The sequence below is a fragment of the Eretmochelys imbricata genome, chromosome 6 (genome assembly GCF_965152235.1).
Source record: "Eretmochelys imbricata isolate rEreImb1 chromosome 6, rEreImb1.hap1, whole genome shotgun sequence".
NCBI classification, from domain to species: domain Eukaryota; kingdom Metazoa; phylum Chordata; order Testudines; family Cheloniidae; genus Eretmochelys; species Eretmochelys imbricata.
The window spans coordinates 112,190,634-112,205,449 of NC_135577.1; the positions used below are offsets into that span (position 1 = coordinate 112,190,634).

At 47.9% G+C, this 14,816-nt stretch overlaps 1 protein-coding gene across 1 annotated transcript in view; it reads left to right on the forward strand.

Annotated features, from left to right (window-relative positions):
• AMN (amnion associated transmembrane protein) overlaps positions 1 to 6,129 on the forward strand; it is a 55,737-nt gene extending 49,608 nt beyond the window's left edge. The window contains exons 10-12 of the mRNA XM_077820508.1: positions 1,628 to 1,784; positions 4,532 to 4,649; positions 6,019 to 6,129. Coding sequence (XP_077676634.1) covers positions 1,628 to 1,784; positions 4,532 to 4,649; positions 6,019 to 6,129 — 386 coding nt within the window. The remainder of the gene's footprint in view (positions 1 to 1,627; positions 1,785 to 4,531; positions 4,650 to 6,018) is intronic.
• The last annotated feature ends 8,687 nt before the right edge of the window (positions 6,130 to 14,816 follow it).

A 14,816-nucleotide genomic window follows, 5' to 3' on the forward strand; every position in this document is an offset into this window, starting at 1 on the left:
GTCCATGGACCAGCCTTTCTGTGTAGGCCAGGCTTACGTCTGCAGGAAGAAAGAAACTGCCACTTGCATGTTGCCTATCGGATGCCAATAGCTCAGTGGTTTGAGCATTGGCTTGCTAAACCCAGGGTTCTGAGTTCAATCCTTGAGGGGGCTGTTTAGGGATCTGCGGCAAAAATTGGGGATTGGTCCTACTTTGAGTAGGGAGTTGGACTAGATGACCTCCTGAGGTCCCTTCCAACCCTGATATTCTATGATTCTAAGGCTACTAACCTTAGAAAAATATCTACACAAATAGCCTCTTTTTTCCAGAAAGGAAAGGAATTGGGTGTCTGAACTTAGGGACTTTACCATTCTCCATACAACCTGTCCATTCTTGTCTCCACCTCCAAATAGAGGAACAAGCAAAAGGAACAGAGTTTTCACATAAAGTTTTTCACTCTTGCAAAATGCATTTCCCATATGTGGGCTCCTGATATCCCCCAAGAACAGCACTGTTGATTGGCCAAACTAGTGGATTAATTGAACCTTTTCACTGATCCCATAAAAGGGACCACACTATCTGCCTAGTTCACTTTTTCTGGAGGATAGCTCTGATCCAAACCTTCCTGCATAGAATATGAGACATGCATGCTAGAGCTGTGCAGAACATTCAAATAAAACCTGGACTCTCAGCAAGGCTCATGAGCCTGGAACTTGGGCAAGACTCTTGGGTGTCCATCATTTGATTTATGATAGATCCAAATCAGTCCCCCAGAGCTGAGTTCCCTCTGAAATGTGTCCCCTTCTTGATGTAGAGCCTGATTCAAATAGTGTGACTCAAGCCCATCTCTAGCGGGAACCAGGGCCAACATTTTCAAAATGAGGAGCCTAAAGTTAGACTCTTAAATCCACATCTAGGGCTTGTCTGCACTGCAAATGTTTTGCCAGCATCGTTATACCAGTATAGCTAACCCAGCAGAGCTCCCTAGTGGAGATGCAGTGTAAGCTGACAGGAGGAATTCTGCCGGCACAGTTAAAACACCTCCCTGAGCAACACGAGCTAAACAGAGGGAAGCACTCTTCTATTAGTATAGTCATGTCTACACCCGAGATCTTTTCTGGCATACCTATGTTGTCTAGGGGGTATGTTTTTTTTCATAGCTATGCCGGCAAAACTTTGTAGTGGACAGCCTCTAACACGTAAGTAAATGACTTGATTTTCAAAAGAGCCGAATACCTTGAAGTCAGTGAGGGCTGTTGGCTGTTCAGCACTTTGGAAAAGCTTGGCACCCATGAAAGGTGGAGGTCTTGACCAAGTCTCACTTGGACTGATTTTTTAACCTGAATTGCCAAGTAAGTGACGCTAGTGTGCGTGAGAACCCGTGCTAACCAGAACTGAAGGGCTGCGTCTCCCAAACCCCTGTAAACGGAAACCACTGATGGCACACAGCCCCAAGACCTGCTATTTAGCCTGACCCATGTTTGCGGACATGCTAATTCCACAATGAGTTGCAGAGAGTATTTTTCTAGGCACCCTGCTTTTTATGTAAATACCAGTTCAGTACAGGGATTGCAAGTCAGGGGAGAAGGGGGGAGGGTGTTGTATTATATAACCCTGTACTGAAAAATCCTCTTACCTACTTTGCAGGTGACTCCTTTGGCATTGTGACGGGTACAGTGCAAGTAGCCACTGGCAGTAATTCTAATGGACAAGGAGGCACCATTGCTGGGATGGTTATTGGTCTATTCCTTGGGGTGCTGTTGCTCGGCATAATGCTGTTTCTCCACTGGAAGGGGATGATAAGGTAGGCACGGGGGCTTTCACACCCAATCGACTGTTAACCACCGAAGAGTTTTGTTTAACAGCTGAGACTAAGAAAATGAACTCCAAGGTCTTCCGTCGTTGACTGATTCATGAAACAAAGAATCCAGGGATTGGCCCAGACCCTACCCACCATTAAAGCAACTTTATGTTACTCCACCAGTGTCAAGCTGTGCTAGCATTGGCAGAGCCAGCCTCCCAAATATCCTCGCATCCTGGGGAGGTCCTAAGGTGACAAAGAACTGCCAGAGCAGCGTCTACGTCATGCCCTGTCCCTGCAGCCCGGTCGTGGCTGGGCATCCTGGCATTGCAACAGTCCTTGGCTGTGTGTGTTGTGGGAAGCTGGAATAAATGAGGGCAGCCTTGAGGCTGCTCTGACTTGTACCCAGGGACTGGTAGGTGCATAGTGGCCCCAGGATCAGGGAAGTTCTTTGGTGGCTTCAAGGCGCATTAGTGCCCCCTCCAGCTGCAGCCCATGAACCAATAGCTGTCGTGCTGTTCTCCGGTTTGAGTTCAGTGTGGTTCAATTTTGTAACTTAATGGAAATTCCCTGTCGCTCCTGTCGCTTTGCAGTCCCGCAACCGCATGCAGAACTGACATTGCCTGGTGGGGCCCATTTGGCCATATTAATGCATCGAAACAATTCTAAACACTTGTTCTGCAACTTTGTGTCCCTGAGAGCAAATTGCACGACGGAGAGAGCCCGCGGCAGACCGTTGGACCATATCACTTTATTTATTAATTGTCACGCAGCCTGCGCTCAGGCGTCAAAAACGGAGACTAGGCCAGGGCAGGGCTCGGCCTTGCAGTCCTTCTGCGCCCCAAATTCCCACGGAGGCCAAAGGAACCCGGTCTACAGGTCTGGGCCCTCACTTCTTTTGGGTGGCTGCAGATCTGGGGACTGTTGAAGTACCTTGGGGCTTGTCTGACTGTTCCATTGGCCAGCACGCAATTTAAATCACTTGTGTTTGTTAAATGTTTCAGACTTCTTGCGAAACAAGCAGATTCAAGCAGTAAAGATTACACCTCTGAAATGTTCGCTCTGTGTGTGTGTGTGTGTGTGTGTGTGTGTGTGTGCGTGCATGGGGAGGATGTATAGCTATCAGGGAATAGCTGTACTGGGAGCTGGCTGGATCGCATGCATTTGACACAATAGGTGAGATGAGAAGGAAAAAAGGGGGAATTCAGAAGGAAAAGGGGAGAAAACTGGGGGTGGCCGGGGAAGGGCCCATCACAAGATTTCAGTGTAATCAGATGGGCTTTATGAGCCTATTCTGCAGGTGTTTGTCCCATATGTCAGATTACCACAGCGAAGGACCACAAAACAGCCCGGTCTCTGCTTAAAAAGCTTTACCAGCAGAGCCATGTCAGGGGTGTGCTTTGCGGTTATGCTGATAAAAGACCCAGTGTAGACACAGTTATATTGGTATAAGGTGCTTTATACCACTCTAACTTGGGCCAGGTCTACCCTACAGACTCCTGGCAGCATTGCTCCCTGAGCCAGGGGGTGAAGAGATGTGATTTTTGACCAACAAAGCTGTGCCAGGAAAAGGCCATAGTGTAGACGCAGCTATGTTGGCAAAACTAGCTTGTTTCAGTCCGGTAGGGTAGTTTTACTTCACCAGTGCAACATGCAGCTTTGCCAGCACAGCAGCATCCTCGCTAGGCATGATTTGCTGCTATAGCATACCAGGATTCCTATACCGGACCATGGAAATACCACTAGTCCGGGAAAGTACTCCTAAGTGCAGATATAGCTTTATTTTGCCTCGCCAAATTGGAATAAGCTATACCAGTATAGCTGCTTCCACACTAGGGGAGTGGTGTTGCTCTAACTATGATGGCATAGTTAAAGTGACAAAACTGTTGCATGTAGCCAAGGCCAGATGTTCCAGATGAAATCCCATGTCCAGGCTGCTGTTGCATACCAAAGAGCTTTGTCACAGCTGGCTGGCTCCAGCAAGGGAGGAATCCAAGGCAGGCTGCTTCTGCTTTTGCCAATGCATTAGTGTTGCATTTTTCAACAACCAGCACAGTTCTCAGGCATCATTTGTTTTTCTTGCCTCTCAACAAGCGCAGAGATGATTAGCATTTCTTAGCAAAAAATAGCAGATTTATTTCAGTTCTAAGTAAATCTCCAGCCCCCATAGTTGTTACTAGATTATTCATTTCCCAGTGACGTTCGTCTGGAAGCTGGGCAGTTGTTTGACATGCGTGCTCACTGCTTTGGGAGGAAAGTTTATGAAATAATGAAAGAGGGGGGGAACCCAAGACCAAAGCCTTTGGCTTGGCTCTCCCTGCCCAGCTGCAGGCTCTGAATTCCAGCACTGGCACAAAAACCACTTCAGCACTCGGATCACTGCTGCTGGATACCAGTTTTTTCCTATAATGGAGGGTGCTCTAAATTAGAAAATGGGGAAATGATAGGGCCAGCCAGAATGTGTGAGAGCGTCAGAGCAACCTGAAGCTCTAAAGCAGAGGATGCCAATCATCCTAAGTGCTACTGAAACAGTCCTCCTTCAGAGAGCCTCGGTTTTAAAACTGAAAACTACAGCCACTTCCCTGAAGAGCAATCAATGTCCCTTTTTCAAGAGGGCTTGACACTGACCTGAAATATTCCCCCACCTCTAACATGAAGGAAATCCATTTCACTAGGGGAGACTGGCTTGACAGTTGCCTTCAGTATTGGATGGACGCACATTTGGGAACCTAAAATGTCTTTCCTCTCAGATTACCATCCGTACACTTGGCAGGCCTGTGGAACAGAAAGAAGGACCAGGATGTTGTGGCAGGACCAAGTGACAAAGGGTTTGACAATCCCATATTTGACACGCCGACCAACAGAGCTGTAAGTGTCTTCACTTTCTCTTTTTCCACAGCTGGCTCAACGCGTAACCCTTTGCTCAGCCTTTGCATGTGGAATTGTCATTGCAGGCACTGGGCTGGTGGGGTGATTGGGTACTGGCTGGAATATCTGACCTGGGTGGTGTCTGCTCGATGGAATGTCGAGTCTCTAGGACTCTGCAGACTACAGCAGGGATAAGTCCTATGTACACAGTGGAGATTCCTCGTTAGCTCCAGTGGAAACGCTGTGTGCACTTGGAGTGAGTGGAAGCCCTTGGGCTCTCCCTCGATGCTGCAGATGTGCTATACAGCTGGTGACTGTGCTGGCCATTGTTTGTGGCCAGACGCTTTTTACAATGTGGGTCGCTAGAAGCTCTCCAGTTTTACACACCCATCACGGCTGAGGCTTTCAAAGGAGTGGTAGGTAAGGTCTATGTCCCGAGTGCATTGCAAGCGGCTTGGATGTGTGGAACATTTGAGGGAGGCGAAATCTGAGGAACATTCTGAGCTGGCAGCTGTAGCTAGGAGCCAGAGCACTAAGTACAAAATGTAGCAGAGGTGTTTCATTTTCTGGAGACATTACTGGCAAAAATGAGTTGTGCTGTTTCTGAATCCATAGTGCCTTCGACTGACATGTTTCTTCCACGCCCTCCCCACACTCCTCCCCTTCATAGCTCTGTAACTAAAAAAACAAATTACCCCATCTAATTGTAATTGGGGTGTGACAAGAGTGAGCAGCAGGAGAAGAGAATTGCTCTGGGAGGAAGGACACTTGCCCCAGAAAGAGCCGGGCAGAGCTCAGGCCAGCCTGCGTTGCGGGGGGCTTGGGCTAGCCACACTCGGGGCGGGGGCCCTCAGATGAGCAGCTTGGGCCAGCCCAGGGGTGAGGGTGGGGCCTCAGGCTAGCCCTATGTGGTGTCCCATTTTCCCTTTGGGAAATGTGGTCACCCTAGGGATGGGCTAAAAGCTTATCAGGTTCCACAGAAGGTTTTTCCTTTCTCTGGATGAGACCATCCACCATTACATTAGATGGGGTCACTTTGTTTTGTAGTTCCAGAGATAGGAGCCTCATGCTTCATGGCAGAAGCCAGCCCCAGCTGGATGGTCTAAGGAGGAACATCCTCTGTGGGCAGCTCAGTCCAGAATGGTCAACTGAGGGGTTTCGGCTGCTGGTCACTGCTGGAAACAAGATACTGAGCTAGACGGCTGGCTGGTCTGAGCCGGTCTGGCCATTTCCATGTGAAGTATGCAGCTTGCTGAACGGTAGTGCTCAGTTCCACAATGTCACATCAGATTCACTTCATCTTACAAGCGCCTGAGCTCGGCTTTTTTTTCACCCCTCTCCTTAAACATTTTGTCTCTTTCTGTTGTAGGAGTCACATGGTGCATGCTCCGGAGAGGAGGCCCTGAAGGAGATGGCTAGTAAAGACAGTGGGATTTATTTTGTTAACCCATTATATGATGAAACTGAACTCATTGCTTAATAGCAGAGTCTTGAGTGGTCCTAGCCAAATGTGAGGTTGGAATATAATTTCATTCAGGCTAATATTTTACCCACTGTACAGTAATAGTTATCCCAGAATAACCCTCTATGGGGACATTTTTATTTTGCAGTAAAAGTGGCTTTTATTTGGTTATTCTAAATCTCTTCCCAAGTGTTATAAGTTAAAGCAGAAAAAGCCACCCTTATACCGGAATAAGTGTGTCCACATGCAGGGATTATACACCGGTATACTATACCTCTTTAAATTCGCACCTTAGCTTATACCAAAAAACCTCTACCACGTAGACAAGGCCTAACTAAAATCCCCCTGCATCAGCATCTGTGTATGATTTCTTCAGTTCCTGTCCTAAACTGTTATTTTGTGTTGCTGCTAGAGCTGCTGAGTTCTTCCACCCCCAAGGTGGCTGCATTTCAGTGGTGGGTGAATTGATATAATTTGCATATCAGTTTTCCTTGTCACTGACAGGAGCTGTATTCACTCATTTGTTAGCTGAAGTTCCCAATGCCTTAACAGAATAAACAGTGTTCATACAGTTCATGTCATTTGTGTGCAATCGTTTTTTTCCCCCTTTAAAGATATTCAATTAAATAACAATACTTTATCCCTATTTTATCCAAGAAGCTGAGGCATAGAGAGATCAAAGGCTTGATCCCTGCAAGATGCTGAGCTCTCTGGCCTAGATCCAGCACTTTTCACATGAAATCAGCCAGTGATTTGTGTGTGTGGAGAGAAACAGGCATGGCAGCAAAATATTTCAGAGTCCTTGTTTGTTTCCCTGATCACTGAGAATATCTGAATGCAGATTTCTCCCCCGCCCTCCACCCCCCGCCAGCCCATTTCACAAGATGGAATCCTAAGCAAGTATTTATCTTCCTCTGTCATTTATTGAAATGGCTGCACTGCTCCGATTTCTCCTGCGATCCCATTCAAGTTTGACATTTGTTATGAGAACTTAAAAGAGCCACCTTGGAATTTTTCATGTTGCTTCCTGAGGTCAGAGAGCAAATATTTTAGCAGGAAAACGAAAGCGGGGACCCATCATTTTTTACATTCCTGACATTCCAATGTGCCACTTTACGATGTCCACACTAATTCCATTGAGAAGTCCAGCATGAGATGTTTAAATGGCTTTATTTTCTGCATCAGAGACAAGGTGGGTGAGGGCCTATCTTTTACTGGACCAACTTCTGTTGGTGAGAGAGACAAGCCTTTGAGCCACACAGAGCGCTTCTTTGAGTCTGGGGAAAGTATTAATAGTGTCACAGCTAAATACAAGATCAAACAGCTGTTTTAGCATAGCTAGAACATATGCTAAGGAACCTTTATGCTAAACTATCTGTTCCATCTTGTGTTCAGCTGTAGCACTCTTTCCCAGTCCTGAAGAAGCAGGTCTCATTCACCAACAGAAGTTGGTCCAATAAAGGATATGACCTCACCCACCTTGTCGCTCTAATATACTGGGAACGGCACCAATATTCCTTTCTGCATGACATTCTGGGGACTAGTTAAGTGCTCAATTAAGAGTGGGACTAAGAGGCACAACCTTTCCACAGCTCCTTAGGACGTGGCATCAGGAACAGTATGGTAAGTATGTAGCCTCATTGATTTTAAGGCCAGAAGGGACCATTATGATCATCTAGTCTAACCTCCTGCATAACACAAGCCAGAGAACTTTCAGCATGGACGTTTACTTATTTATCACTGGATTTTTATAGCTGGTACCTCTCAAATACCCTACGCACCCCAAAAATTCATGCAGCAATCCTCCTCACGTGTTGGGAATTCATTATAGAATAACTTATCAATGGGCAGATCTTGGATTCTGAATGTGTGGAGATGCGTGAAAATGTATGCAAATTTGCAATCTCCTGGGTTGTCAATAGGGCAGGTACAGTAGGGAAGTAGCTCTGTTTAGTTTATTATTTTTTGTTTTAGTCTTTAGATGGCCTAAGCTTTTTTCAAAGGCTTTGGAACTTGGTTTTATGTCTATCACAGGTTCTGACAAAATGTGACAGCTCATAGATAGTGTTTAAAGACATTACATGTCTGTCTCTAGGATAATGACCCACTGGAACTATTCTGACAAAGTTTCCTTTGCAGACAGATTAAATGTATTTTACAGGGGTCCCAAACATTTCCCAGTGCTGATTGGTTCACTTGCCTAACCATTGGCATGAATGGGGCAGAAAAACAGATTCAAACGTCAACCTCCAAAAGGCAAAAGTTTTGCAACAGCCAATTGATTCTGTTGCCGTTTTGGTAGCGAGGTTGGGCAAAGACATTATGGAGCAGACACTTGACTAATTTGTCATTCTGGGCTACCAGCCCCAACTGCTCGTGAATGGACCAGGGGCCAGAAACAAGGAGAGGGCCTCAAATAACAGCCCTCTACAACACACAGCATCTCTCCTGGTCCAAATGGAGACAGGCCCTGAGCAGTCAGATGGAAGAGTAGAAACCAGACAGCACAGCTAGGAAAACTGAAGTCAAAAATGGGAAGCTAATATGTGCTACCAACAAACTCCTTTTCCCTCATGGAGCCTCCCATGGGAGCCACTCATAGCAAAGACAGCAGCAGCATGGGAGCGGAGCTCAGTAACACCATGGGTCTGGAGTGGGAAAAGTAGGGGGGAGGTTTGAGGCCAAGGGATGAATTATCCCAGCGGCTTCTACAGTTCCCTTATTATCTGTATTATGGTAGCACCAAGAGGCCTTTACCAAGACCACAATCCCATTATGCTAGGTGCTGTATAAACCTACAATAACAGACCCTGCCCTGCAATGGATACAATCTAAACAGACAGAAAGGTGGAGGAATGGAGTATAGTGAGCCCCATTCTGCAGGGACAGAGAGATGACGAAGCCTGGATCAGAGCTTGTGAACTGAACTCAGAGCCCTGATTTCTAGTCTACTGCCTCACACCGCAGCTCCTCCTTTCTGTAGCCCCCCTGAGGTGTCACCTCTTGGGCCCCACTACCTTGAAGGCTCTTTTAAGTGCAAAGCCTTGTGCCAATGTGTGTGCTGGGCCCAGGGATTGCTGTTGCCTTCAAAGCTGCCTTGCCTCACGTTGTGAGGATTGGTTAATGTTGGAATAACACACTGTAAAAATACAAAGCTGCTATAAGTGCTTCATAACGTTGGTACCTGTAGCATCCTCTCTCAGAGACCACACCCTGCTAGGACCAGGGGCAATCACGCATATACTTCAACACAACAGCCAACAACCTACCTGACAGTCCTTGAGATGGGGGCATGTATCTGACATGAACTGGGTGATGACCACCGGCTCCATTTCATAACAGATACCTACCATCCTTTATGTGGTAGCAGCTTTGGCTCACTGTTGGGACAGGCTAGGTTGTACCCACAAGCTAGAAGGGGAAGACTCCATAGCCCATTTCCCAGCCACCAATGAGCTCCTATTTGTCCCTATAGGGTATGTCTACACTCAATAAAAAAAACCCCTGCCTGGCTTGTGCCAACTGACTTGGGCTCGCAGGGCTCAGGCTAAGGGGCTTTTTAATTGGGGTGTAGACATTCGGGCAGGAGCTGCAATCCAAGCTCAGAGAGCCTCGCAACTCAGAGGGGCCTAGAGCCCAGGCTCCAGCTCTAGCATGAATGTCTACACTGCAGTTAAACAGCCCCTTATCCTGAGCCCCAGTCAGCTGGCATGGGCCAACTGCAGGTGTCTAATTGCAATGTAGACCCACCCTGAAAGACCAAGATGACGGAGCATGTAAAAGCCCAAACTGCCTAACTATCTACATGGAAAATTGAGCATGGGGTAGCAGCCTTGGGACTCATGGGTGCTGGGGGTCTAGGCCTGGCTGTTTCTGGGACAAGTCACTTTCTCTCCCTGCCTAATTCAGATGGTAAGTGGTGCAGAGCAGAGACTGCCTGGGACCGGGTGGTTGGTTGTCCTTTGTTGATTTCAACTGAAAACGAATCACATTTAAAAACAATTCCAACTTTGCTTGTTTTAGTGACAAACGAGGAGCTGAAGTGTTAAAAACAATAGAGCGGAATGCTTCCAATGCGCTGGGGGCCCTGGCAGAACTACGTGCTGTGAGAATAAAACTGACAAGCCAATGAACCCTCCTGGGTACTGAAAAGAAAGGAGACTGGGACGGGAGGGGTGATGGAGGGGAAGAGACAACCACTGAACACTGCCAAGCCTCAGCCTCTTCCCTGCACAGAGGTGGGGGCAGCGAGGCCATCGATCTTACAGACCGGTTGTTGTTGCCAGTGCTGCACTTCCCATAATGTTAGATGCCATGGTAACAGGATGATGTCACTTGCCAAGCTATTCATCTACGAGCGCAGAATTTCACAGTCACACTGGCCTCCTGCATCAGTCAGCACTAGCTCATTGGAGGAGAGTGCGCAGTACAACACCCCTCATACAACATGCTCCCACACAGCTGTGTGCTGCAGAATTCAACTGCCAAAAGCAAGGACACCCACCACAAACACACCCACGCTAGGAGAGGAGGGATGGCCAAGGGGTTAGAGTGCTAGCCGGGGACTTGAGACACCTGGGTTCAATTCACTGCTCTGCCACGGGCTCCCTGTGTGACCTTGGGCAAATCACTGAAGGCCAAAGGTACGGAGGCATTGCTTCACTGAGTGTTACCTCCTAGGCGCCCTGTTGCCTAGTGGAACCCCCCAGCCCTCGGTTGCGTGCCCAGCCTCCCCATACAATGCATGGGCAGATTAAGGGATCCTCAGAGGCCGGGAGGGAACTAGCCATCTGTGAACTGCAGCGTGTGGCTGGTGGGCCTGAGTTGGGCACCTTCTGCCTCTTGGGAACGTCAGCCTTGACCCTCCTCCTGCAGTTAGTGGTCTAAACCAGGCCAGCCAACTCAGTAGCCCACACCCTGGAGTGGATGCAGCAACAAAGAGAACCATAGCCTGGTGGATCAGGCCCTTGGAACCTCAAGTTCAAAATCCTGTTTTGGCTGAGTCAGACCAGGGACTTGAACCTACATCCCAGGGGAGTGCCCTAACTGCTGGGGAATAACATAGATTCAGGTCAGAAGGGACCATTATGATTATCTAGTCTGACCTCCTGCACAACGCAGGCCACAGAATTTCACCCACCACTCCTACAAAAAAACCCTCACACGTATATCTGTGCTATTGAAGTCCTCAAATCGTACTTTAAAGACTTCAAGGAGCAGAGAATCCTCCAGCAAGTGACCTGTGCCCCATGCTACAGAGGAAGGCGAAAAACCTCCAGGGCTTCTTCCAATCTGCCCTGGAGGAAAATTCCTTCCTGACCCCAAATATGGCGATCAGCTAAACCCTGAGCATATGGGCAAGATTCATCAGCCAGATACATCAGGCTGCAGCTCCATGAATATTGACTTAGTTCTTCAAAGTGCAGCAGCCCTCCCCACACATACATACCCGGAGAGCTGTTGAGCACTCCACCAGTGTGGTGGTTAGGGCGCTCATCTCAGCTTTAGGAGCCCTGGCTTCATGTTCTGCTCCAAATCAGGTAAAACTGACTTGAAGTTGGGTCTCCCACATGCCCAGTAAGTGCTTTAAACACACACACAACGGTTTTGTCACAAAATGCTGATCTGCGGCCTCCCCTCCCCCATCTGCCATCCATTGTGACAGGAACTGTTCAGGAAGAACAGGCCGGGGAGAAAAGGAGAGGGAGTTGCACTGTATGTAAGGGAGCAAGCAATATGATTGCTCAGAGCTCCAGTATGAAACTGGAGTGTTGAGAGTCTCTGAGTTAAGTTTAGTGGCGAGAGCAACAAGGGTGGTGTCGTGGTGGGCCTCTGCTATAGACCAGGAGGATGAGGTAGACAAGGCTTTCTTCAGACAACTAACAGAATTTTCCAGATCACAGGCCCTGGGTCTCATGGGGGACTTCAATCACCCTGACATCTGCTGGGAGAGCAATACAGCGGTGCACAGACAATCCAGGAAGTTTTTGGAGAGTGCTCGGGACAACTTCCTAGTGCAAGTGCTGGAGGAACCAACCAGGTGGGCCTGAGTTGGGCACCTTCTTGGGCACCGTGCTCCTCTTGACCTGCTGCTCACAAACAGGGAAGAATTGGTAGGGGAAGTAGAAGTGGGTGGCAACCTGGGCAGCAGTGCCTATGAGATGGTCTAGTCCAGGATCCTGATAAAAGGAAGAAAGGAGAGCAGCAGAATAAGAATCCTGGACATCAGAAAAGCAGACTTTGACTCCCTCGGGGAACTGATGGGCAGGATCCCCTGGGAGGATAATATGAGGAGGAAAGGAGAACAGGAGAGCTGGCTGTATTTTAAAGAAGCCTTATTGAGGGTGCAGCAACAAACCCTCCCGATATGCAGAAAGAATAGCAAATATGGCAGGTGACCAGCTTGGCTTAACAGAGAAATCTTTGGTGATCTTAAACACAAAAAGGAAGCTTACAAGAAGGGGAAACTTGGACAGATGACTAGGGAGGAGTATAAAAATATTGCTTAAGCATGCAAGGCTGTAATGAGGCAGGCCAAAGCACAACTGGAGTTGCAGCTAGCAAGGGCTGTGAAGGTAACAAGAAGGGTTTCTACAGGTCTGTTAGCAACAAGAAGCTCAGGGAAAGTGTGGGACCCTTACTGAATGGGGGAGGCAACCTACTGACAGATGATATGGAAAAAGCTGAAGTACTCAATGCTTTTTTTTGCCTCAGTGTTCACAGACAAGGTCAGCTCCCAGACTCCTGTACTGGGCAGCACAGTATAGGAAGGAAGTGAGCAGCCCTCAGTGGTGAAAGAACAGGTTAAGGACTATTTGGACATGCCCAAGTCTATAGGTCCAGATCTAATGCATCCGAGGGAGTTGGCTGATGTGATTTCAGAGCCATTTGCCATTATCTTTGAAAACTCGTGGTGATCAGGGAGGATCCTGGACGATTGGAAAAAGGCGAATATAGTGTCCACCTTTAAAAAAGGGAAGAAGGAGAATCTGGGGAACTACAGACCAGTCGGCCTCACCTCAGTCCCTGGAAAAATCATGGAGCAGGTCTTCAAGGAATCCATTTTGAAGCACTTGGAAGGTGATCAGGAACAGTCAACATGGATTCACCAAGGGCAAGTCATGCCTGACCAAACCTGATTGCCTTCTATGATGAGATAACTGGTTCTGTGGATATGGGGAAAGCGGTGGACGTGATATATCTTGACTTTAGTAAGCTTTTGATATGGTCTCCCACAATATTCTTGCCAGCAAATTAAAGAAGTATGGATCGAATGAATGGACTATAAAGTGGATAGAAATCTGGCTATATCGTCGGGCTCAACAGGTAATGATCAATGGCTCAATGTCTAGTTGGCAGCTGGTATCAAGCGGAGTGCCCGAGGGTTCAGTCCTGGGGCCGGTTTTGTTCAACATCTTCATTAATGATCTGGATGATGGGATGGATTGCACCCTCAGCAAGTTCTCAGATGACACTAAGCTGGGGGGAGAAGTAGTTATGCTGGAGGGTAGGGATAGGGTCCGGAGTGACCTAGCCGAATTGGAGGATTGGGCCAAAAGACATCTGATGAGGATCAACAAAGACAAGTGCAGAGTCCTGCACTTAGGATGGAAGAATCCCATGCACCGCTATAGGCTGGGGACCGACTGGCTAAATGGCAGTTCTGCAGAAAAGGACCTGGGGTTACAGTGGACGAGAAGCTGGATATGAGTCAACAGTGTGCCCTTGTTGCCAAGAAGACTAATGGCATATTGGGCTGCATTAGTAGGAGCATTGCCAGCAGATTGGGGGAAGTGATTATTCCCCTCTATTCGACACTGGTGAGGCCACATCTGGAGTATTGCATCCAGTTTTGGTCCCCCCCACTACAGAAGGGATATGGACAAATTGGAGAGAGGCCAGCAGAGGGCAAAAAAAATTATTAGGGGGCTGGGTCACATGGCTTACAAGGAGAGGCTGAAGGAACTGGGCTTATTTAGTCTGTAGAAGATAAGAGTGGGGGGAGATTTGATAGCAATCTTCAACTACCTGAAGGGGGCGTTCCAAAGAGGATGGAGCTCGGCTGTTCTCAGTGGTGGCAGAAGACAAGAACAAGAAGCAATGGTCTCAAGTTGCAGTGCGGGAGGTCTAGGTTGTATATTAGGAAAAACTATTTCACTAGGAGGGTGGTGAAGCACTGGAATGGGTTACCTAGGGAGCTGATTGAATCTCCTTCCTTGGAGGTATTTAAGGCCTGGCTTGACAAAGCCCTGGCTGAGATGATTTAGTTGAGGATGCCCTGCTTTGGGCAGGGGGTTGGACTAGATGACTTAATCGTCTCTGAGTCTAATTGCAGCTAAGGCCTGCTGGTGAAATTAGCTTTCCCCTGCCTAGTGTGAGGCGCCTTTGTAAATAATGGCAACAGCTAGAAATTTAGATGCCTAAAGGTTAGGTGGCAGCTGAGGGGCAGTTCTGAGAAGGTCAGTGGAACCTAAATGGTGAACGTAAGCCCTTAAATGCCTTTGTGGTGTGGTCCTGTAGGCCCAGGTCATGGTCTATCAAAGGGGATACTAGCACAGAGGTGTCATGAGGATACATGCATTAAAGGTTGTGAGGTACTCAGCTAATATGGGACTGGGGGGCCACCTAAGTTAGAGAGATAGCCCAGCCCTATGCCCATTGAATTCGGGGGACGCTCAATGGAAGCCTGATCAAGTCCTCTGTCT